The sequence below is a fragment of the Manis pentadactyla genome, chromosome 2 (assembly GCF_030020395.1).
Source record: "Manis pentadactyla isolate mManPen7 chromosome 2, mManPen7.hap1, whole genome shotgun sequence".
In the NCBI taxonomy this organism is placed as follows: Eukaryota; Metazoa; Chordata; class Mammalia; order Pholidota; family Manidae; genus Manis; species Manis pentadactyla.
Window position 1 is genome coordinate 8,074,360 of NC_080020.1, and position 26,163 is coordinate 8,100,522.

The window sequence follows — 26,163 nt, forward strand, 5'->3', positions numbered from 1 at the left end:
GCTCCTTCACCCAAGGTCACCTAGTCGGTAGTTTCAGAGTTTGGACTCAGGTCTGCATGTCTCCGGAGCATTCTGTCCCCACGCAAATCCATGTCCACAGAAAGGTTGTTGCTGGGAAGTGGCTACCAGACTAAGGCTTTTCCCAGGTTTCCTTTCATGCAGCTGTGACCTCTGCAGTAGCACGTGAGAGAAAGCGGTACGTCATTTATGGCTGGAATTTTAAAAGGGCAGGTCTGCCGTCTCTGTTTTCACCCCTATTGCACCAGGATGAAGAGGACTCTGTGAATCGAGGCAGGGTGGGACCCCAGCTATAGACACCAATTCTTGAGTGGGAGAAAAATTGGCCCTTACCAGGGGTGCTGGCATTGTGTCAGTACAGGGGAGAGAAATAAACTTCTACTGTTTCAATCTATGGAAAATATGGGGTTTACTGGTTACAGTGACAAGCCTTACCTTAACCAATATACCATGCTATCTTCCCTCCAAGAAGTTACTTTCTTTTCATTCTAATTTCGTTGACACAGGACAGACCTCTTTGTAAGGTGTAATTAAATCCACAGAAAATAACCAGTGAGAATGGAAACCAAAATCTGGCACTTTCTTCTCCTTTTAAGAATGCTAGAAGCCAGCACACTCCTGAAATATTTCACATGTCCCCATGATTTGGAGAAGGGAAATATTTGGGTTGGAAAATCAGTTCAAAGAATGAAGACTATCTGATCAGGCATGTTAGAAATTTAGCTGTTTGGTTCCTAGCTGATTAGTTTTTATTTGATAGGAATAATATATTCTGAAATAAATTACACACCATATTTCCAAGATGGGATCTCAATATATTTTAAACACATTTTGGGAAGTGATTCAATATGCCTGAATCATCACAGGCAAGATGCTAATCTTGTAATCATGAGTTTAGATTGGAAGAAAATAGAGAGGAATTAGGAAAAGAAAATAGGATAGAAGACATGTCCTCACATACACAATTTTGATTATCTAACGGTGGCAAGTTGTTTGGGGGGTAAAAAAAGCTCATCAAAAATAGGAAGTCTCCAACTCTGTGGCTTTGGATGATGGCTTTGGATGAATTCGATTTTTCAAAATAAATCACAAACTGAAGTGCACAAATCTCACAGCTCTAATTCAATTTGCTTGCAGGACTGACCTGAGGCTGGGTCTGGTTGTGTCACTCACTGTGATCTCAGCACCTAATTTTATATCAAATAAACTCATTGTTGTGCTGAGATGGGCTCTAAGGAACCTGTACAGAAGCCTGGTGGGGGCCCACAAGCAATAAAGCCCCAAGACATCATGTGCCCCTGTTCTCAGTCTTTGAGGCTGTCCTCCCCTTTGCCTTCTCTTGTTCCTTTGGTGATCTCTTCTGTTCCATGGAGTCAAATTCCATCTAAGTGCTAATGACTCCCAGATTTATATCTCCAGCACCGCCCTCTCTGCTTAACTCAGGATGACATTATCCAACACATCCACAGCTGGGCTCCTGATCTTATACCTCCGCTCCCCCACCCTCTTCCCATCTCAGTTTTTGGCTTAGGCTCCAGACCTTGGTGTCATCCTTGACTCTTCCCCCCGACTCCTTAAAATGAACAGTTTTATTGAGATATAATTCACTTATCACAAAATGCACATTTTTAAGGTGTACAATTCAGTGGTGTTTAGCACAGAGTTGTGTAATCATCACCACTGTCTAATTTCAAATCATTTCCATTTCTCCACAAAGAAACCCCACACCCATTAAGCAGTCACTCCCTATTCTCACCTCATCCCCACATCCTGGCATCTAAACAAACCAGTTTCAGATGCTGTGGATATGCCTATTCTGAATATTTCCCAAAAATGGAATCATGCAGTACATGGCCTTTCATGACTTTCACTTAATATAAGCTTTTCAAAGTTCACTCATGTTGTGACAAGCATCAGGACTTCATTATTTTTTGTTGCTGAATAATATTTCACTGTATGGATATACCACATTTTGTTCGTCCATGCATCAGTTCATGGACATTTGGTTTATTTCCACATTTTGGCTATTATGATAATGCTGCTATGAATACTCAAATGCAAGTGTTTATGTGAAAAGCATATTTTCATTTCTCTTGGGTGTAAACCTAGAAGTGGAATTTCATAGGTCATGTGGTAACTCTATGGTTCTTTTTGTTGCTGAATGATATTTCACTGTATGGATATACCACATTTTGTTCAACCATGAATCAGTTCATGGGCATTTAGTTTATTTCCACATTTTGGCTATCATGATAAGCTGCTTTGAATACTCAAATGCAAGGGTTTGTGTGAAAGTATGTTTTTCTCTCGGGTATAAACCTAGAAGTGGAATTTCTAGGTCATGTGGTAACTCTGGGGTTCACATTTGAGGAACTGCCAAAATGTTTTTCAGAAGGGCTGTGCCATCTTAAATTCCCACCAGCAGTGAATGAGGGCTCCAGATTCTCCACGTCCTTGCTAACTCATGCTGTCATCTATCTTGAGGTTAGCCGCCCTGATGGGTGGGAACTGATATCTCATTGTGGTTTTGGTTTGTGTCCATGACTAATGATTTTGAGCATCTAGTCATGTATTTACTGGCCGTTTGGTTATTTTCTTCAAAGAAATTCCTATTCAAGTCCTTTGCCCATTTTGGGTTATTTGTGCCCTTATTGCTGAACACTAAGGGCTCTTTGTATTCTAGGTGTAAGTAAATCCCTTATCAGATATATGATTTGCAAATTTTCCTCCATTCTAAGCAAGGGTTATCTTGTCACTTGCTTAATGGTGCTCTCTGAAGCACAAGTTTTTAACTTTGATGGAGTCAAACTCACCTATTTTTTTGTCTCTTGTGTTATTGATGTCATATCTAAGAAATCATTGCCTGGCCCAAGTTCAGGAAGATTTACTCCTATGTGTTCTCCTATGGGTTTTGTCGTTTCAGCTCTTTTACATTTAGGTCCATGATCATTTTGAGTCAACTTCTACGTATGGTGTGAAGTAAGGGATTGAAGTCCAAGATCAAGGCGTGGGTAGGTTTGCTTTTCTCTGAGGCCTCTCTCTCGGCTTTTGGAGACCTATTTTCTTGCTGTGTCTTCACAGGGCCACCTCTTGGTCTAAAGGTCCTGGTATCCTCTTCTTATAGGGACACCAGTCCTATCGGACTAGGGCCTACCAACCAGTGTGACCTCATTTAACCTTAACAACTTCTTTAGAGGTCCTATCTCCAAATACAGTCACATTCTAAGGTACTGGCACTTTGAACTTCAACATATGAATTTCAGGGGACACAGATCAGCCCATAACACATATCAATCGTTGATGATGTGAGTGGTCAGAGAGCTGGTTTATGGATCCATAAAGCAGTGATGCTCATCTCTGTCCTGAGATTCTAACGTTCCTCTGACTCTGGCTGCTCTGAGTCCCATTTCCTGGCCCCAGGACAGTCCAGAAAAGAAGGTGGATGAATCCTGAAAGATGTGTCACGTTCACCGGAAAAGCATGTGAAATAATGGGTGAAGCACAACAGTGAAATTTCTTTTCTTTTGTGTAAAAATAGTACATCACAAAGATCACAGTGTAGCCAAGTTTTAGAGGTGGATAGGACCCTAGGAATGAGGTGTGAAGGCAGACAAAAGGAAGATGGTAATATCACCGCCTTCACCAGAGCCAGAAATGCTTACATTCTAAACCTCATACACATTTAAGAAAGGGCCCACTTGTCCTATGTATAGTGCAAGGTAAGATGATAGCCATAGTGGCAAGAGGCTGTGGCTTCCCTGTATGTCCCCATTCTGTCCCCTGCTGCTCTTCTGTATTCCCCAACCCATTTTCATAGGGGAACCTTCAGACAGTACGCAACCGGGGACCTAAATGATGTAAAGTTCACTCATATGAACAAAACACCAGGTATAGAAAGTTCTCTGAGGCTACCCTTCCATCGCCTGCATAACCTCCCTTCCAAAGCAGACCTATAAATGTGACCACTTGAGTATCCGCTATTGCAAAGGCTCCTAAAGCCACAGAGAGGGGAAACAAAAACACAAAGCGACACCTTTGAGACCCGGAAACCACACGGGACAATGCAACAAAACGTAAAAGGACAAAGACCTTAATAGTGTTGTCGGTGGACATGGAAAATGTTTTGCTGTCCTCAGCAGACACATGGATATAGATCACAGGCGCTGTGTGGCTTTTCAGCAGACCTATTGGTTTTCTAGAGTAGAAAAAGAACAGATGAACAGTTCTGTCTGTTATTTCTAAATAAAAATGCAAGACTAAACTCGGCTTGGATTTGGCAGTTCTGTTCAGCCCGGAGGAGGGTTATGTCTCCCTCTGAAATTACGCAAGTATGTATCCCGCGTGATAAAAGGGCTGAAGTGAATAATACCCAGTTATAGGCACACAGCTCAGTGTGAGATGAAGCCCTGGGCTTTGTTTCTCTAGCTGCTGACAAGAACATCACAAAAGGAATAAAGGAGGAAGAGCGCAGGGTGGAGCCGGAGTAGAATGTGGGCAGGTTGCTGATTTATGCAGGCTGGAGCTAACAGCACTCAGATCTGGGGGAACATCTCCTCAAGATGTGTATTTTAAGGAGTTCTGAGGAATCCCAGTGCCCTCAGGGTGTCCAGGCCGGGTGTGGTGGGAGGGAGGGCAGGTAGGGCAGAGGTTGAAGGCGGGAGAGCGCAGGGCCTTTTTATTACCAAGTCACTTGAAAGTAAACAAATTGTTCTCCATCACCAGACAAATGGGAGTCTAAGGTAACAGAAGTGGGTAGAAAATCATTTTTCTTTCTTTCTTATTAGGCATCCCGCATTGCACCAAGCACATGGTGGATGCCCTCATTTGCAATCTTTATCACTGCTCTAGGAGTGGGAAGTCTTGTCACCATTGTAGACAAGCAGACTGAGGCTGCAGCCCTTGCTCAGGGTCACCCAGCAAGGAAGTGACGGAGGCAGGATCAGGACCCACGTGCTTCCCTGCCACACAGCAGCGCCTCCACAGCTGCCTGACACGCTGCCAGGGGGCAGGGTTACCCCAGATGCCTGGTACAGAGGCCAGGCAAGGAACCTCAGCATGCCCTACAGGCTGGTTCTTACTCCCAGATCCCCACTACCGTCGCATGAGAAGGCCGCTCCCCATTTCCCACTCTCCATCCATCTTGTCTTTAACACTTATTGACAGGAATGATGTAAGGTTTTAAAAGAAGCCCAACTGTGTGTGAACCCTGAATCTGCCATTACTTACAACAAGTTATTTAACTTTTCCGAGCTTCAACGGGTTGCTTGTTAACCCCAAAGTGTGGGCCACAAACAGGAGTTTCCTCGGTGTGTGTGAGAGAGGTCAGTGTGGGACAGGGGTTCTTAAATTATTCTAACAGATAATTAGTGGCCCCGCCCTGCTCTCAGGTGCCTTACCAGATCAATGACACTTGGGGTTGGAAAGAGAAAGAAAACTCACCTAGGCAGGTATGGATTCCAGACTCTGATTGTTCTATCCATTCCACCTGTCAGAAGCAAGTTTTTTCTCTTACAGAATGAAAATGCCTTGACTCCTTTATAGATGCGGAAAACTGTTCGATCACGTTCTGCTCACCTCTGGGGCAAACCAAGGAGGGCTTGGCCTTTTCTCGCCTTGACATCTTTTCTAACATCCCTTGTCTCTTTCATCTTCTGCGTGACATTCATTGTTCCCTTAGTGCACCCTAAAAATATTCACAGAAAATCAAAACTCAGCTTTCTCACATGATCGGTCAATTTTCTGACAAGCAGCTGATCTTGAAAGGTCCCATGTTCTCTCTCGGCGATAAACTGTGTTTTCCTCTTCTCTCAACGTTAACCCACCGAGAGCCCGAAGAAAGGAAATGATGTGTGTAAGAAGAGAGAGATTCTTTTCCCCTCCTTTTCTAGAAAGAGGCAAGGAGGGTCACCTGGGGGAAAGAGCACACGAAGAAAGCCACCTCGTTCCAGGGAAACTCTCTTTTATTAAATGTCTACTGAGCGCCAGACATTATGCCAGGACCTCTCCATAGATGACTTGTTGGGCCTCACATGACCTCAGTGAGGTGAGCACCTTTACTTCCATCATACAGGTGAGGAAACTGACACCTAGAGGCGTTAAGAACCTTGTGGTCAAGAAAGTGGTACTAAACCTCAAACCCACGACTGTCTGCCTCCTAAATAGAGGCTCACTGAATCTACCTGTCAATTTCATCGACCAACCAGCCACTTCTCCCATAATTATTTTGACAGATATTTTCAGTCAAAATAACTTTTTGGTCTATGAATCTACTGAACAGTAAAATCAAGCAGAGCACCATATAGAAGCAATCAAGGGCTTTCCTGCAGGTTTCAGACAGTAATCTCACCAGATCATGAAGGAAACCCCCACCGGGCTTACCGTGACCTCCAACCTCAGCCTTGTCCGAGGTGGCTGAGGGGCCTTGGGGCAGGAAGGGAGAAGGATATTTCATCTTTAGCCTCTGTCTGGCCCCAGATAAGAATTCTTTTCCATTGCTTGTGACTTCAGCAAGCAGTTGAAGGATAATTGGTTTCTGACTGGGAGCTGTGTCTGTTATTATAAGCTCAACTGCTTTCCAGGAACTGGGGGAAGGATTTGCCCGTCAGGAGGGCTCAGCCAAAGCCAGTGAATGCCTGCTTCATCTCAGAGTGGTGCTGCCACAGTCCAGCAGACTCTGTGAAGATCTGCTGACCTCTCGAGAGCAGGGGAAAATCTCTATTTTCATTGGAAACTTCCAGAATTTTGGTTCTGACTGGGTGTTTTCAACCTGTCTGTGTCTGCTCAGGCCCTCTGCTGCCTCGGGGCCTCTAGTTTAGGGCCACGTTGTGGTGGAGGACAGGGAAGTGGCCGGGAAGGGGAAGGGGGTCAACACCTTTCCACTTCTGAGCTCTTCTTCGGTGTCATGTGGCTGCTGTCCAGCCCACTAATTCCAACAGAGAATCTGGAGATATTTTCCAGTGACCGGGGACTGTGATTTCCAGATTATCTGGGGTTCTAATCGGAGTCCTGGGCCAGCCCTGGCCAGTTTATAGGCAGTGAGATGAGGTGACAGCCGTACCCTTCATGGCTGGGTTGGGTAGGGTGGCTGTTCGCCATTCTGACCCTGTCCTTCCCTTCCTTGTTTGATTCGCAGCAGGAAGGAAAACAACCTTGAACTTGCAGCAATTTCATCTGCCAGGCAGAGGGGCGCGGAGGGGAGGGCTGAGGGCAGGTGATCACTAAGACGGCAGGGTGAGCTTGCACATCTGGGTGCCCACTTGGAGCATCAGCGCAGCTCAGCAAGCCCTCCTCAAACACCAGGGTGACACTTTTACCCTTCTTGTTATGAGCAAGGATCTGAAACTCTTAAGCCGGTGTGTCACTTTATTTTTATTTTTTTAAGTCAAGAGAGAGCAGCCAGTTCATTGGCATCATCTCTAGCGGTTCTTTTCCAACAGAACCAGACAGAGATACACGTTTAAATGGTTGTCATGGAAACTAGAGAGCATAGCTCTCCACCAAGGTCTGCAGGAAGGATGATGGAAAGTTTAAGCAGTCACCATGGAAACCTAGAGCAGATTCAAGGCAGGTTCAGAACCCCAGCACACAAAGAGTAGGTAAGTCTTCAGGGGCGGAGGTCCATCCACAGGAGCTTCCAGCATCAGAGGTGACCCAGGCCACATCAGCAGCCCCGGGCTCAGAGCATCCCATGGTGTCAGCATGAGGTGGGTGTGCTCCCCCAAAGCTCAGACTGTCACTCTTCCTATTTTGAGACAGATGTTGGAGCCTGTCCTTCCCATCCCCCGCTGTATCTTAGTCTTCCCTCCCGTCACTTACCTCAGTGTGGTGGGAACCTACAGACTGCGCCCTCACAAAGTGGAACCCTGCTCAGGTTTGCAGGAGGCAAGACATTCAAGGCCCAGCCTCGGTTTCTCTAGGGCCTGAGCAAAGATACGTCCCCCTTTCATGTCCATTAGTGACCAAACTGAAGGCAGAGATTCCTGCCTTCCAACTTCTTAGGGAAACAAATGCATTTGGAAGTACTTCCTACAGTACAGAGCCTTCTAGGCAAACCCCATTTAGGGGTGGGGGTGCTGGTGCTGTAGCACATGGTAGAGAAGTGTGTGTGTGTGTGTGTGTGTGTGTGTGTGTACACATACATACCCAGCTGAAGTAGGGATGGTGGGGACATGTTGGCTGGTGGATGGGGAGATGGAAGGAGAAAGGGACAGGAGAAAAACACCGGGAGAGTCCGTCACTTACAGAACCTCAGTTTTCCTGGAGTGCAGTGCTTCAGAGAACCACTTTAGGAGACAGATGGGAAGGTCTGAATCCTGACTTCACAAATACACTCATTCAGTAAATATTTATTGGGCACCTATGATGCATCCTGTACTATTCTAAGCAGTTGGGACATAACAGGGAACAAAACAGACAAACCCCCTGTCTTCATGGAGGAGGCCCTGCTCCTCCCTGACCTTCGGTCTGGTGTTCCCAGTTGCTGTGGATGGCAACATAGACACCAGAACGAAACCCAAACCCGAATCCAGATCATCTTCCCCAGCTCAGTCGGCTCTACATATTCGGATGAGGTAAGACAGACCACAAACCACAAATATAATAGAAAAATTATATTGTAGATTAGAAGATGATTAGATTTATGAATTGAAACAAGGGTAGAACGAGATAGGAAGATTGGGAATGCCAGGAGCAGGGGCTGGGCTGTTCCAATACGCAACACGGAGGGCCTCTGTAGGTGACATTTGCAGGGAAAACCTTCCCGGCAGAGGGAAGGACCAGGGAGAAGAGCCTGAGTGCTTTCAAGGAGATGGACCACAGTGAGGACGGAGAAGCAGGACACCGGCCGGAGCTGCGGGGTCGCATCCCCACACAGGACCCCGGGGACTCTGGCTTTTGCTCTGAGTGACCTGGGGGCCCTCCGGGGGGTCTGGACAGGCGTGACGTCCAGCTTTCCAGGATGTATATGGTTGCCGTGTGGAGAACAGACTACAGGGACAGGACAGGAGTAGGGGGAGCAGTCAGGTTCATGCAGGAATCCAGGGAGCGGAAGGCGGCGACTGTCAGTACATGGCAGCAGTAGGGCGGGTGAGGAGCGGGCAGAGTGCAGGTATATTCTGAAGGCAGGGCCCACAGGTCTGGTGTGGGCTGTGACAGACAGGAGTCAACAGTGACTGTGAGGTTTTGGTTGGAATAATTAGAAGGAAAGTGTGGAGGCAACCAAGCTGGGAAGAAGATCTGGATTTGGGTTTGGGTTTAATTTTGGTGTCTATGAGACACCCAGGTGGGGTGTCCAATAGAGCTTCAAGGCAGTTGGGAATATCAGACTGAAGGTCAGAGAGGAACTGGGCTAGAGAAACACATTTGAGGGCTGACAGCCATGGTACAGGATGGCATCGTCAAGGGAGTGATGAGACACGGAAGAGAAGACAGGGCACGGAGCTCTGGGCTGTAATGTTCATCATGGGGCTGTGGAGGGACAGAGAAGGAGCAATAAGTGATTTGGAAGGAAACCCGAGAGAGACTAGCATCCTGAGGCCAAGAGAGAGAAGCTCAGGAAGGAAGCCAGAATGATGTGCTGCTCCTGGGGCCGACGGGGCAAGTGGGATGAGGACCAGTTGGATTTAGCAGCAGGACGGGCACTGGTGACCCTTAAAAGAGTGATTCTGGTGGCTTGCATGGGACAAAGGCCAGGCTGGAGTGGGCTGAGCCTCAATGTTCTCATCTGAGCTTCACGCCTGGTACATCATAACACCCAGTACAGAGAAATTACGATGACACTCGCCGGGGTTCGGCTCTTTCTCTAACGGAGCCGACCGGGTCAGTGGAGACACTGATGGTGGCTCAGAGCTGTTAGTGGTCCCTGCTTCCTTTAATGTGAGAAGGAAGAAGGGATGGATGGGAGATTTACAGCAGGATTAGGGATCTGTGAATTGAGCCGGACAGACCCTTGGAGCTCATATCCAACTTTCTTGTTGAACTGCGGGGTGGGGGCGGTGCTGGCCTGGGGTCAGAGCTAGTTAGTTGCAGAGCCAGAGACAGGACTTCGAGATCCCCATTCTGGGTTCATTGCTTCTGTTCTGCCCTACCAAACACTGGTTTCTGAGCTGCTGCAGTTTACAAAGGCTGAATTTCAGTGTCTTAGGATTCCTACCCATTATCGTTCTAGAAAAATCACAGTTTCCTAGTTCCAAGAACATCTAATGAAAATTCCCAAGAAATTTCTTCACCACTGCATATCTAACACTTTGGTGATTTAAATGTCAGTGAATCATAAATTTATAAAGGAAGCTTTCCTTGAAAGATAATGTGGGCTGCAAGGCAATGAATCACAGCTGCAGGGGGCTTCAGGGAAGATTTCTGTCAAAAAACAAGCAAGGTGCTACTTCACAGGAGGCTGAGACCTTGGGTATGACTTATTACGGATTTTCCATGATATTCAGTGGCAATTGAAACAAGATTCTGAAGAGAAGGAGGGGAAAAAAACCCTAGAATTTCAGCCCTTCCACAGCAGAGATGGCTGGTGTCTTGACGTGGGTGGCTGACTTCTGAGCCACTTTAAATGGTGTCAAATGTTTTATTCATCACAAAAGCAGCACCTGGTGAGCTCAAAGGAGGCCATTAGAACGCAGAGGCGGGGCCAGGGATGGGGCTGGGAGGAAGAGGTAGGGGAGGTGGAGGGCATTTAGGGAGGCCAAGAGGCAAAGGTGGAGATGATCCCAGCGAGTGAAATGCCTGAAGAGCTTGTGTAGGAAGTGACCCAAGTCATGACTGCCCTTCCAGCGATAAACAGGCAGCTCCTGCCTCCCCAGCTTCCCCTGCTCTCTGTCCCGTGGGCCTGGTGGGGTAGCCCAGGGTCTGAGTCTGGGCTCTTTCTCAGGCTGCTGCTGCGGCTGCCAAACCCACATGTGCAAGGAGCCCATCCTGAGATTACAAGGGCGATGAAGGTGGCTTTTATGGGCTACCACTTTCCTTTCTCTCTACCCTTCGGTGAGTGATGACCCTTCTTTCCTCTGCAGTCAGGGATTTATTCTGCTCTAGCGCCCAAATCTCCCTTTGAAACCAAGCTGACCTCAGACAAGTCCCATGACCTGAGGGATAGGGTTTTACCAGCTCACGTCTAGGCCCTGGCAGGTGGAATACTAGTATGGGGGTCAGACAAACTGGAGTCGAGTCCTAATTCCACCTCTTCTAGCTAGGTGACCTGGTGGGCAAGCTTCTCTAAGTTTGTGTCTTCTTCTGTAAAAGGGGGCAGCACACAGTTTGTACCTCGCCTGGCTGATAGATCAAATCATAATCATAAATATACTCCAAGTGAGTGGTTCTTAATCTTGGCTGCAAATTGCAGTCACTATAAAGTGTCTAAAAATGCAGATGCCTGGGCCATACCTCCTTAAATAGTGTTTTTATAATCTTGACCACATATTAGATTCACTGGGGGAGCTTTTCAAAGCCCTGATGCCCAATCTTTACCCAAGAAAAGTTAAGTCAGAATCTTTAAGGGTAAGATACAGACAACCGGATTTTATAAAGTTCCCCAGATGATTCCAGTAGGCAGCCAATGATAAGCACTGGTGAATGAGAAAGTTCTTCATAAATCAGTAAGGGCTGAATGTATGTGTGGGATCATCATGAATATCAACTTGAAAATCAAATATGATGACAGTAATGTTGAATAGTTGGATGGGGCTGTCCAACTCTTCACAAGAGCTTCACGAATAACTATGAAGTTTAATAAGGTCCATGTGAAGAAGATCTTCAAAGGTTGTTAGAAAAAATTTATACAAATATTAGAATAATCTAGAGAAGATAGTGAAAATTATTTAAAAATTATGTTATTGTGATTAAAGGATGCTTCTCAGACTTGACACGTACACAGGTCATCTGCAGTTCTTTCCCAAATGCGGACTCTGATGCAGTAGTTCTGAGGGGCACCTGAGACCGGGGGCAATTCAAACACACTCACTTCCCAGGTGATGCTTGCTGTGGGACCAAGGATGACGACAAGCACAGGCTTTGCAGACAGGCAGACCCGAGTTCAAGCCCTCGCCCTCCATTTCTTAGTTGTGTGACTCACAGCAGTAGTCAGTCGTCACTTGTTTGGAATCGGTAGAGCTCCTCTCCAGTCCCTGCTTCTGGAAAGCACGACTTCTCAGACTCTAATTCATGGTTTTAAAAGGGCACTGCCAGGTTCTTACTGCCCTTCCTGAGTCAGCTGGATTGTGGCTATCCCAGGGATGGGCCAAACTGGCTCAATGAGAACCGTCCCAGGGGCAGCTGGGCTGGGGACCAAGAGCATCATCCAGTCTCTGTCAGTGGCCAAGTGGTGTGAAGGGTGGGCTCTGTGCCAATGGAGGGATCTGAATTGCAGTAGGCAGCAGAGGTGGGAGGCAGTTGGCACTGGAGTCCCTGCTCCCGGTGGTTCCCCACTCTGAGTGGCCTTCCTGCCCTTCTCACGTGACACGAGCCATCCACAACTCTCCTTTGGCTTAAGTCCACTTGAGTTGGAGTTCTTCCAATGCAGTTAACAACAGACCAGAGCAATACCCTACGACAAGTGATTTAATTATTCTGTGCTTTAGTTTACTCAGCTGTAAGTTGGGGCTAACCAGGAGACCTAACCCATAAAGTTGTTATGGGGATTAAATAAAATAACAAGTGGCAGGTACTTAACACTGTGTCTGATACTGAGTGTTCCAGGGCCAGTCAGAGGTTGCATCTATTTCGGGCCATGGGCTGGTACCCAGGGAATGGTGTATCACAAAGGGATTGGATTCCTGGGTCAAATCTGGACCAACCCAACCTCTTGAAGTGCACCGAATGCCAGGATGTATGTCCTCCATCTGGCCCATAAAATGACTCCCCTGTAAAGAGCAGATTTGTGCTACCACCTTCCCTGGTCCACAGACCCGAGATCAGCCTGGTCATGTCCATGTGCAGACGAGCTATGCCTTTGGTGCTATAAAGGATGAGACTGGGATGGGTTCCACAGCTTTTCTCTGAATTCACTCAGTCAAGGTCCTGCTACCAGAAAATCCAGATGTCTGCAGATTCTGGATCTCCCTGTTGCCATCACTAAAAGCTGTCAGTCACATCCAGCGTGCCTTTTGAACTATTCCAAACTCTCAGATCCTACTTCATACAAATGCTCAGCCCACTGTCTAATGTGGGTATAGTAATATTCGATATCATGTCGTGTGTTAGGGGTGTTCAGATGGGGTAACTTGAGGTCACTTGACGTGGATTTTGCTCTTGTTTCAGCTCTACAAATATTGACTGAACTCTCAGTGTGTGGGAAGCTCTGGAATACGAGTGCCTCCCCCCGCTGCCTCTCCAGCAGCCTCCTGTGAGGCTCATATAACAAAAGGCAAACTAAGCAGTGGAGGATGTCACATTCTGAGCTGCACCAGGAGTAATTAGCAGAGTGTGGGATGCCTGTTGCGATGCAGAAATTACGAAGGTGGGAGACATGCAAAGATCTGACGCACGACAAGAGAACACCCCTAACGGGACAGGAGCGTAAGCAGTACCTATGACTAGAGCCGTGGGTTCATGGTCGGAGCTTGAAATGACAGCTTTGATGGCATCGTGGTAGTTCAGCTAGAAAGGACAAAAAAAGAGGAAATGCTAGTTAATATGAAGATCATACTCCAGGTCAACTAAGAGTTTGAACAAAGTCGAAAGCATTCTTTTTGACACCCTTTTCAAGAGGGAAGAAGGAACACTTGTGCAGAGGACAGGCACATTTTTGAAAACTCACATTTGCACGTGGGCAGACGTGTGTAGGTGGCCTGGTGGAGCGCGGAGGTGGGGGGTTCTCTTTGCTTCACGCTCACATAAGACTAATGCCAGAACAAGCAATTCCTGGATCTCCTGTCGACAGGCTGTGCTGACGTTTCTAGTAACTACTTTAGATATTTCTGAGAAAATCGGTGCAGTCTGCATAGCCACAGGGGTCTCACAGAGAAAATAGTTTCTCCTTCAGTCTAAATCATATTTAAATTGGAAGCTATGCTGTGTGTCATACCAGGAAAGGTGAAGAACTCTTCCTCTGTCTTTGAAAATCGAGAGCTTGCCTCTGAAACACATGTGCAGGGATTGCAGAACCAGGGATCTCAGGTAGGTGCCTGGGCCAGTCTCAGGTGCAAGGGACCAGCTTTGGAGTCCCAGGAGAGGAGCTCCTCTCCTCTCAGGCCACCTTCCTCCCTGGAGGAAGTTCTTAGGAAGAATATGAATGTGGAAATTGGGTAAAGCCACGGTGGTGCCAAAAAAGCAATATGTTAGCAACAAAGGGCAATTCGTGTATCATTTAGACCTTCCAGGCACTATGCTAGGCTCCGAGGCAACCCCCTGAGGTGGCGGGAGAAGGACTGCGGGTGCTGGGGAGCTGTTTTCTCGGACGGTCTCCTCTGCTGGGCTCCATTTCTGTGCTGCCCCCGCCAGCGCCTGGCTCTGTCTGCTCAGCCCCCCTACCCTCTGCGTGTGGTCACCCCTCGGGTGACACCAGCTCTGGATCTTGGCATCATCTCTCTACCTTCTCAGGCACAGAGGGCTGGGAAGGGCAAGTTGGAGAAGTGGGCTGTCCAGGGCAGTGGGGCCTGGGGACCAGCAGTTCAGTGGGACGTGAAGTCCACACTCTAAGCACGGCTTCCACTTTTGTTAAGTGGGTGAAGCACAAAAGGCCACATAGTGTATGATTCCATTTACATGAAATGGCCAGAAAAGGCAAATCTGCAGAGACAGAAATTAGATTCATGGTTGCCTGTGGCTGGCGGCAGAAACAGGGATTAACAGTACTCGATGACGGAAGATTTTACCAGAGTGACTGAAATGGTTTTAAACTGGGTTATGGTGATAATTGCACAACTCTGTTGTTATCAACTGTTATCAATAAAAATTGCACACTAAAGTGGGTGTATGACATGTAAATTGTACCTCAAAAATATTGGAGAATAAAAGAACTTGTTTCAGCCACCTTTAAGCAACACATCGTCATATTATACATGGCAATTTTGTGTGTGCTTGTTTATTCAGATTATTGTTCTTTTTTTTGTAGTCTTACTTAATTCACATTTCCTTTCAACTACAGGGCCGATATTTTCCTTTCTTGGTGTTTGAAACATTGTTGGTCTTCATTTTTTGACAAATTCTTGTCTAATTTTTCATCCCCTTGAATTGTCCTTTTTATTTAGAGAATAAGTTTAGTTGTCTTCCTATTATTTCCCTTCACCCAATACTATTTCCTGCCTTTCTTTTCTGGTATAAGTCATCTTTATTAAAAATCTTCCCCACCTAGATTAAGCCTGATTTGCTCAGGGAGAGACAAGAGATTCGGCAGGGGTCCGTGCCCCCTAATGGAGGCTCTCACCAACGCCGAAGGACCTGTGCTCTCCCCCCTGCTCCTCCGGGCACAGGTGCACACTGCATTTGGTTTCTGGGCTTCCTTAACGTCTTACTTCTGTATGCATCTGAGAAACACTAATTTAACTTTGCAGAACCCACAGGAATCTCAGGGAAAAAACTCCTGTCAAGCCACATTATTGGTCCTGAGACACAGGCCATTTGAGTAACTCTCTCACTCCTACCAGACGAAGACATCTAACATCTAATGGAAGACAGAAGATACCTGGTGGGAAACCCCAAAATAAGCATGCCAGGAAGTTCAAATTGATTAATTTCACCAGCCTCAAGGAACCAGATATGGATCATTCTTTGTCCCATTCTGGGTATTTCATGTAACATGTTTTATTTGTTTTCAGCTGGGTTAATAAAAGGTATCTCAGGATCAGTGGTGGCTCATTAAAGAATGTCATTTGTTCGACTGCTTGTGCGATACATCTGGAGAGAGGGGGCAGGCTGGCAAATTCCAAATTACTTTTACTTAAAATATTTCTTTCTTTTCTTCTTCCCATTACCTGAGTAACCCAGTCTCCATGCACTTTCCAGCGGATATAGTTGACATTTGGAGAGGTCGTAGCATCGTGAACGCTAATGTTCGGCATGTTCTCAACTTTTTGCTTATTCCATGTTCTAAGGAGAAAAACACAAACATCTCGCAAGGATAAGAAGGACCAACCCTCCCACACACCCTGCTCTTTCCCACCAGGAGCCTGTTCTCAGATTACCCTCCTGGTCAGGAATTGCCTCCCCCCTCTCTTTTGCTCATATAAAATCTTTCTATTCTGAGGCCTTGCTTAACCCCTCCACGGGAGCGTCTCTGAATCTGATGGACTGTTTGATCGCTCCCTTTTCTGGGCCACACGAAGGTCCAGCATATCATGGACACGCTTCCTGCATGCTGTTCTCGCTTCCTGGTCTGGATGTACCCAGCTGGAAGGCACGGGGTCTTTGTTTGGAGCTCCACGAAGCCCAGTCGAGAGTGAGGATTCAGCCAATACTGACTTGCTGGAGACTTTGAGCACCGGTGTGTATTCCAGCCAGGGTTGGAACAGATACTGGGCTTTCAGAGTCAGTCCCAAAAGCACGTAGACATCACGCATGACGGCAGACGGGAAGAACTTAGAGATGACTTCAGTGACCTCACCTGTTGCAAAAGCTCTTACAATTATTTATTAATTCATATGAATACTCTGAGAGACAGATTGTCCTTCAAATGCTAAAGCAGAAACCAAGCTGTCTGGTGTAACAGAGGAATGGTTAACTGTGGAGCACCCGTGGTTAGCTACCCACTAGGCATTCTCTCCCTGCTTCCTTGCCAACAAAACCGAGGCAGAGATCCCTTGGTTTCAGGGGTGTCATGTGACTCAGTTCTGGCCAACTGGATAAGGTGAAATCAGCAAGAGTTTGGCATTTTTCTTTTTAGCAATGAAGTATTTTTAAATTAAGGAATGCACATTTTTTAAAGACATAATGCCACTGCATGCTTAACAGACTGCAGTCAAGTGTAAACATAACTTTTATATGCGCTGGGAAACCAAAAAATCCACATGAATCACTTTATTGGGATATTTGCTCTTTGCAGTGGTCTGGAACTAAGCCTGCAGTATTTCAGAAGTATGCGTGCAATCGTTCCTTTCATTTTATTAGTGATATCATAATAAAGTTCTCTTCCTCTGTACTTTTTAATTGCTCTCATGGCAGCATATTTTTTTCATTTAAATTGTTCATTACTTTTGACTACTTTTCAAATATTAAATTTGTATGTTTCAATCCACTCAAAAGCTGTTTCTTGAAAATCTTCTGTGAATAGTGGTCCTGTCAAGCCAGTAAGAGACCCTTCAAATTGAGGATCACTCACCATTCTATCTTGGTTTGGTTATAACCTTTGCTGGACCATCTTGCATTGTAGAAGGATGAGGGCAGGTTTATGAGGACTCACTTTCTCCCCAAAAGAACTTTCTGCTAGGTTACCTTACAACTCAGACACACTTTCCATCCATCTTTGCCTGATGAAGCTATTTATGACTGAGTTTTCTCGAACTTTCCACCCAAGCCCCCTATCCCCTACTCACCTAAGCCAAAGAGTGCAGAGATTATAGATTGCATAGATCCCCAGACTTCAGAACTCAAGACCCACTTGTTTCTGCTTTCAGATGACACACTTCAGAAACCAATGCTGACTTCTTGACAACCTCCACTCCACCTCTGGAATTATCCTTGTAAGACTTAGTTTATGGGCTAAATGTGCTTGGCTTCCACAACAACGCCCCAGTGAATCTGACCCCGCTGTTTAAGTGGAATGTCTCTCTTTAATAAGCAATTTTCAAGAAGCAGTGAAAAAAGTCCGACATTGTTCCTTTATGAAGTGTCTGCTTTCCAACAATAGAGCAAATAACAAGTATGTCTCTTCAGCCTGCACCGCCCCTTGTAGAGCCCTGAGAATCCTTCAGCTCATTTTTTTCTGTCAATCTTCCCTCGTTTAAGTTTCTCTCGAATAAAAATCTTTTAATCCACTTGCATTAATCTGCTCTTCAAAGTACCATTGACCGCCTATATTGCCTTTCTCTGGATACATTTAATTTAGGAAGAGGAGTTTTCATGTTGGAAAATGGAGCAGAAGAGAAAAACTGACCACGTTTACAGACTAAATAAGATTAAGGAGATGGTAACGGTGATCTGTGATCAGAGGTGCCTGATTTGAGACATGTATTCATACTTTAAGAGATAAAATTTTAGGACAAAACCTTTAAACTCATTGGAATTCCTGCTTGGAAACACTGACTCAGCCTCCTGTGCATGAATTAACTGATGGGGACAAAGTCTCTAAAATAAGGACTTGATTGTAACTTATATTTCATTCTGATAGTTCCTGATTGTCAAGCGACTTTTTCTTAATTCAGACAAGACTCATAATCGACTTTTTAAATCTCTACCAACATAAAGTAGACAGATTTCCTAGGATACTTGTGACAAAAGCTGTTCTTTTTTGATGGTATCTACAGGGGAGAATTAAATATTGTCCCTCCTCTATTCATTTTCATCTACTCTGAAATCGGTTTGGTTAGATCTGGAGAACATCTCTCCGCAGTGCTGGCTAGAAGAATTTGAGTACATTTGTGTCATCAGCCTGTTGTTCACCTTGAACTTGACCTTTCAGATTGTCAAAATATAATTTCACACTTATCCAAGCACGAGTGTGAATCTCCAAGGAAGCAGAGACTGGAGAAGGCCATCAATGCAACCCGAACCTCAAGTGCCCTGCCCCCCCTGAGGACACCCTGAGAGGTGGCACGGGGTTCTATGTGTGGTCTGTGGAGTCCCTTCCCACACTTCTTAAGGGAAGACCAACCAGAAGTCCCAGCTCCAGGGACGCGGAAGGCCTGTGCCTCATGGGACTCTGGCTCTTAGCAGATACACTGAGAAATTGCTTCACTGTGTGTGTGTGTGTGTGTGTGTGTGTGTGTGTTGGGGGAGAGGGCTGGTCTATTATAGGGCAAAGCTCAAACAAATTCATTCTTCTTCACTCAGGTGCAACAGAAGGATCCTGGGAACTGTCTGGCTGTGACTCTTCAGAGGGAAAAAGTTCCTGGAATTGTTTACCAGTACCTTTTCTTTTCCATTTCAACCCTGAAGGTGTCCTTGGATTATATCTTTTGAGGAAATGAATGAACACCTCTCCTCAAAGCAGAAGGGAACAGTACCAGGTGAATTCCACCCTGAGGGAAAGTTTTTAGTGACCTAGCACAGGATTCTGTTCTCACCGGGTCCTGTGTAGTGCTGTGAAATGTATCGATGACACAAAGCTGAGAGCCAGCGGGTTGATCTACTGGGGGTGTCAATATCAGCACTGGAAATTATTCCAACCAAATAGATTAGGGATGCAAAAAAGCAATAAAATGAGATTTAGCAAGAATGAAAGCCCTAGATTTAGGTCCAAAACATCAATTTGTAAGGAAAGGATGAAGAACGTATGGTTTGAATGTGGGCGGTAATCTGCCCGCAGGTAAAGCCTCGCTCGGCCATGTGGCTGGGGCCTTGCGGTGAGCGGTCCTGAGCCCTCGGAACACTGTCCGGAGGAGACGCCAGGATGACAAGGCATCTTGAAATGAGGTGCTATGAAGGGCAGCTGGGAAACCCAGAAATGTTTACCTGGGAGAAGGGAGACAGACAGTAGTCATCTTCAAGAACTTGAAGAACTGGAATTTTTTTTTAGAAATTATGCTTTTCTTTTCTTTTTAGAAATATATTGTAATTTTTACCTAAGCCATATGCACTTGCTCAAAGAGTCAAATAGTTCTGCAGTTTGAGAAGCTTGACCCGTCTCCCCACTTCCAACCCTAAAGGGTTCCACACTTCCTTCTTTCACTTGATTATTTGGAATCCATTCCATGTCTCTAAACACTTGTATTGCTTCTTCTTCTCAATCTCCTGCCAAGTCAGTCTGCCCCATGAGATGCTCAATCCACTGGTTTCATCTTCTGAAGGGCTCTGGACACCCTCTGCCTGCTGCTTGGCTACCATCTCGGGCCTCCTTTCTCTGCGGTCCCCGGATGCCGTTTGCTTCTCTACTTCATTGTATCTCATTTCCTGCATCCTAGTTCTTTCTCTTTTTGGTTTTTCCCCTAATTCTATAGAGAAAATCCTTCAGTGGTTTCCTAAAAAGGACACATACATGGGAAGTACATTTTAGAAACTTTGCATCTTTGAAAATGACTTTACTCAACCCTCATATTTCAATAATAGTTTATCTGGGTATATAATTCAACACTGGAGATAATTTTCCTTCACATTTTGAAAGGATTGCTCCATTGTCTTCTAGCTCCCAGTATTGCTGTGGTGAAGTCCAAATATATTATAATTCTTGATCCTGTGCATACTGAACTGATTTTTCCCTCTTCTGGCCACTTCTAGAATCTCCTCTATGCTCTCGATGTTTTGTAATATGATCTCAAATGTTTTATTTGTTTTCTTACCTTTCTTTCCTCTCTTTCATATGACTAATATTTGGATATTGTACTGCCCAGACTGGTCTTGTGGTTTCCTTATTTTTCCTCTTTTCTTATTTTTGTTTTTTCTGTTCCACTGTTACCTTCTCACCATTGTACGGAGTTAAAAAAATATTTTTATCACCATTTTAATCTCCAAGAACTCTTTTTGTTCTTTGAATTTTCCTTGGTAATGGCATCTCCTTTTTTCAGTGGATTTCATCTTGTCTCTCTAAAGATAACAGTGACATTTAGTGGCATTTTATTGTTAGTTCCTGCCTAAAAGGGGAAAGTATATCTATTAGCAACCTAGCAGGTAGTGCTGCCCATTCCTGGGCTGGGGGTAGGTTCTGTTTTGTGGAATGGTTCAGCTCTCAGCTTTCCCCACTGCTAATCTAAGGAATCAAGGTTTCCTAAGTTATTTACTCTTTGTTCATCTGCTTTCCAACTTCCAAATTTTACAGCTGCCTTTTTCCTCATTTGCTCCACCCCTGTGGGATTGTGGCTTCAGAGGAAAACAAAATCCCTTTCCTGTTTTTCAGACAAGTTTTGTTTAGGAGAAAGTAAAGCTAGATGCATGTGTTCAACCTACCCTGTTTCCTGGATGTGTGAAAGGCCTATTGGAGTCACATAAGGGATTGCCTTCTAATATTTGGAAATAATCCATATTTTTCAGTGCTGCCTTGTGAGATGGGGGCTCCCCCTTTCTGGAAGGATCAGGACAGTTTGGAGTGTCTACTTCTCAGGGGTGTGGTAGGGGGGCTTATACTCCTACTGGGCTGTTCATAAGTTAGATAAGATGCCTACCTACGTGGGATCTACTCACTGAGAATTCTTCAACTCTTTAATTCAGAAATAATTTACATTATGCTTATTCCAGGCTTAATCCGGATATGCTCAAACATTCAAATCTGAGAAAATGAGTTTCTCTTCTTGCTTAATCTTCCAGGTAGCCTACTGTGTGCTTTTGTGGAGAGATGGTCTTGATGAAAGAAGTGACCCTTTGGAGAAGTTTATCAGCAGCGGGTCCGTCATTCAAAGATTTCTGGTGATGAGAACTCAGTCCTGGTCATTGCCAGTGAATCACCTCCCCTGATTCCCCCAGAACAGCAGGAGGAGGGGGAAAAACCCCTCTTCTCGTAGGACCCATGCAGTCGGCATGTTGCAGAGTTTCTCCAGATGAGAAAAGGAGACCCTAAAACCCAAACTAGACAACGACAACACTAGAAAACCAGATGAAGTAGGCAATACGTATGCATTGCCCAGCGACTCGTGTTCCCCTCGGTATTTTGCCAGACAGGAAGCAATCATTTGTAGATCAGTGATGAATCTGACAGGCTGGGCATGAAAGACAAGGATTAAGGAACTTAAAGCTACAGTGTGAACCCCTGCTAACTGAACAGAGTGTCATTTAAATAAAGCATGTCTGAAATTATATTTGGTCAGTGGGCAAATAAGATGTCATTTATCAAATTTCCTCTTATATTCAATGTTCCAGCAACACAGCCATCACATGCAGTCGATGTATACGTATGCTCACAGGTAGTTGCCTGAGCACAGTCCCTCAGTCACCTCTTCAGCAATGGAGAAGTTAATGTCTCATAGTTTTTAACCATTTTCTAATGCTTAACTAATTTTAAACTAAAAGTAAAATCCCTTGAATTCAAGATCTGATGAACCGGCCAACATTTACCCACTCATCCACCCGTCTACCTATCCATCCATTTATCCATCCATCCATCATGTATCCATCCAATCAGTAGGGACTCAGAAATAAAAGTGCTGTTCTTATACTCCAGGAGTTCTCAGGCTAATGAGAGAAACAGATTGTGGACAGAACATTCTGTCTCAGAGCTATATTCCCAACCACTGAAGTCAGCAAGGACTCCCTCAGGGATGCCTGGTATGGAGAGGAGAGAAAGACTTCCCTGACAAGATGCTTCTCGGAGGTCCAGAAGGGTGCTGTGTTCAGGCAGAGGAAGCCACCGACTCACAGGGCCAAGAGAGAAGAGGATGCCTATTGGAAACCCACCTGCTCTAGAACATGGGGCTGTTGGGGTGTGAAAATACCAGGAGGAGGTGATGTGGAAATATATGCAGGGCCCCAATCTTGAAGTGCTTTGTGGGACACACTGAAGTGTTCATATTTTATGAACTGAAGGATTGTGAACAGGACAGAGACATCACTGCCTCTCACCATCTCCTCTGCTTCTCCCAGTCTGAGTCACCACCTTCACTGGAACGAGCGTTCCATACAGAAATCAGAGCACGTCATCCACTACCTAACACCCTGTGATGGCCCCATACTGCCACAGGCTCTGGTGACTTGATACCACTCTGCTCTCTGACCTCGTGCCTTCCACTCTTTCCCTGCACTGATGCTGTTCCCACCACACCAGCGTGTACACTGGTCCCCACCTCAGGGAGCTTCTCTGCATGTTCTGTCTGCAAGGAATGTTCTTCCCCCAATATCCATGTACTAATTCCCTCATTTCTTTGAGCAAATGCCATTCTCTCAACGAGGCCCATCCTTGCCATGCTATTCAAAGCTTGTGCACACACACACACACACACACACATCCACATGCACGCTCACACTGCTGATCCTGTGTCCTGCTCTATTTTTCCCCTTTTTTCTGCAGCACTTAACACCTTCAAAGATGTCATATAATTTATCATGTTTATTGTCTCTCTTCCTATTGGACTCTGATTAGATATCTAGTAGCTATGCACTTGGGACAAAGATTGGCACATTGAAGATGCTCAGTAAAATGTTTGCTCAGTGAATGGAAGATTATATTTGCTTTTCACAAAAACCACCTAATAACAGTACAGAGAGTGATGTCCATGGATTGATACTGGGTGCTGGGAAGGCTAGTTAGGAGCTTGCTGCTGTGATGACAATGACAGGTTAGATGACGGAGGGAACCGGGGTGGGGGAAGGGGGGCACAGGTTAGAGCTACAAAGGAGATAGAAATGCCAGGACTTGGTGACCAGTCATTAGCATGTGGCAGCTCGGTGGCTGGCATGACTGGCCTGGCATGGGCAGCCGGGGGACAGTGGTAACATTCATGGGGTCAGCAAGAAGGGGACAGATGCTAACTTTGGGTGGATGACAAAGGTACAACGAGCTTAGTTTCAGACATGCTATGCCCCCCAGTGCCCTGTCCAGGTGAGGGCATGCATAATGCGTCTGTATGTCACACATGGATCTCACAATTTATTTCTTTCCCCTCTATAGGCCATCCCTATGCAAATGCATACAATTTACCTCAATTTTTTTTTTGCCAAAACTGAAATAACTGATTATAATAATTTACTGCTTATCCTATAGTTGTTGGCCTTCCTACCTTATGGTCTTATCTGAGGCTTTGAAGAAAACCTCTCTATAAGGTACAACTTAATATCTTCCTCATTTCTCCATTGCCCATTTTTACGCGGACATCCCAAGCTTGCGTCCCTGTCTCACTACATCCCAAGATGCCTTCTAACTTTCCCTCAAATGATAAAGCCCTGCGCCGATTTGCTGCAAGCTTACTGCAATCCAATCTTTAGGGAAACCACTGGCTTTTTTTCTTTTTTTTAAGTGGCTGGTGAGGCTCTGGCTTCCTTTCAGTTCCTCAGAGCAGCAACCGCCGCTCACGGAAAGGTTACCCACTTCCCAGAAACTCAGCACTCTGGTCCCTCCCCTCCTCAGAGCTCCCAGACGGCCCCCAGCTGGTCTGGGCTGTTTCTTGCATCCTAATCCCTTTATCCATCCTCCTGTTTTTCTGTTTGATCTCTGTGTCTGTCTTTCTTCCTTCTAATGGCCACACCCTCTTTGAAAGCACCTATTTTCTAAGAACTTGAGGATATTTTGGAGCATTACTTCTTTTTTTTTTTTAATTCTGTATTGTAAGGAAACCAGCTGCAGGGATGTGTGGGAGGAAATACTGTCTCCTAGAGGACCACAACCTCCTGTGTGAAAGGGGTCGGAACAGACTTCATGTCCCCACAAGGCCCCGGGGGGCCAAAGGCCGGTGTGTTCCAGAGGCCACACCTCCGCCGTGCACCTGGGCCCCTCACTGTTCCAGGGTGCGGCCGGGAGCCGCCTTCCCTTCTCTGGCCCCCACTGCGCCCGCTGGGGTGATGGAAGAAGGCACCATCTGATCTCATGGGGGAGCTTTTTTGTTTCATGCTTCCCATGGCCAGAGAGTGTTGCACCATATTCCCAGTTGTTTGCAATAAAGGACTTTTACTGATTTTCAAGATTATAGCTAGAAGACTGCCTGGAATGACACACTGAGGAAGCGCAGCTAAGGTGCCTGTCTGCACCTGCGTTTGTTAGCCCGGGAGTACCCGTCTGTGCCCACATGTGTTTCGGAGAGTGTTTCTGTGAGGTCCCCACGGCAGGGGACGCGTTTCTGTGTGAGTCTGTCCCCAGCAGAACTATCTGACATACCCTCAGAAAGCAGTTCTTGAGCACGTGAATAGCTGTGTGAACCCTGGAGGTCTCTAGTGGGCACAGCCACGACAGGGAAATATCAGAGCAGGAAAATGAGTACTGCAGTGGGTGGGAATGTGAAGATACGACCTAGGCAAATTAGAAAGACAAAAAAGCCAATCCTAACCCTAAGCCACTTTAGCATTTTCTGGGCTTTTTCTCCTACCCCATGGCGATGGGTACATAAAGAGACTATGTCCTTGCTTTAAAAATGTATTATTCCCTTTCTTTTGGAATTAGATTTAAACTTCAATATTTACCTTAATAGTTCACCTACAGAAGCCAACACCAGAATGTTCACACATCCCTGCAACACAGTTTAAAAAAGAAAAGAAATATAAGCTCCCTTCAGCAGGAAAAAGCCAACACATTCCACCTATTTCCCCTGTTCTAACAGCTTGTGCTCTCGGCAGAAACAGTGAGCAGTTATTTTTCCGTTGAAAATGGAGTGGATAGTTTTTCAGGCCTCTCTGCTGCTCCCCAGGGAGACGGGCTTTCATACTCAGCAGGTGGAGCTGCCGTAACCTTGAGTGGCATGTGAGCTTGGCCAGACCACGCTGTCCAAATGCCCAGACCCAGGCCACGGGGGGAGCTCTCCGCACATGTGACCACACGCTTGGAGGACCTTGGTCGCTCCAGGACACTGTGACCTGCACTTGGAGTGGCATTTGATATGGAGGAAAACAGTGGCATAATAACAGTCGTGTCTAATAGCAACACCTGCTGTCTCTCGTAGGAAATAAATGCTGCTAGCTGTTGATGTGTGTGACTGTAGCATCTTCTGGTATCAGGATGACGAAAGAACATCACCTTGAATAAGTGCTAGGTGCTGTCCTGCTTCGGGTGCATTAGCTCATTAAATCTTCACAACAATTCCATGGGGAAGGTGATTTTATTATTTCCATTTTACAGATGAGGAGACTGAGGCAGGGACACAAATGTGCTCAAGGTACAGGAGCCAATGTGGCATAAACGCTGGACTAGCTACATTTCCTGTGTTCTCTGAGCTCAGGTGGCTTGGCGCTGGAATGGGTGATGGTCTTAGTTGGGGGTCACAGCACGTGGAGTTCATGGTCTGTAATATCATTTTCTCAGTCTGGATCTAGATGGAATCACACTGTGCTGTTTTATTTTTAACCTTAGTACAACATACACCAAAAATTCAGTGTCACATGTCTTATGTGAGATTTTTCCAGTGCCTAGCCTGTTAATGAGGATTACATTAGCGTCATCAGGCTCTGTCGCTTTTTCAAGCAATTATAGTACCATTTAGAAACTCA

The 26,163-nt window shown here is 45.8% G+C and overlaps 1 protein-coding gene across 1 annotated transcript in view; it reads right to left on the reverse strand.

The window, feature by feature from the left end:
* LOC118928332 (WD repeat-containing protein 49-like) overlaps window positions 1-6,469 on the reverse strand; it is a 36,880-nt gene extending 30,411 nt beyond the window's left edge. Inside the window, 3 exon segments of the mRNA XM_057492818.1 lie at window positions 4,108-4,213; window positions 5,458-5,569; window positions 6,397-6,469. Of these exon segments, the coding sequence (XP_057348801.1) occupies window positions 4,108-4,213; window positions 5,458-5,569; window positions 6,397-6,469 (291 nt within the window).
* Between the last annotated feature and the right edge of the window lie 19,694 nt (window positions 6,470-26,163).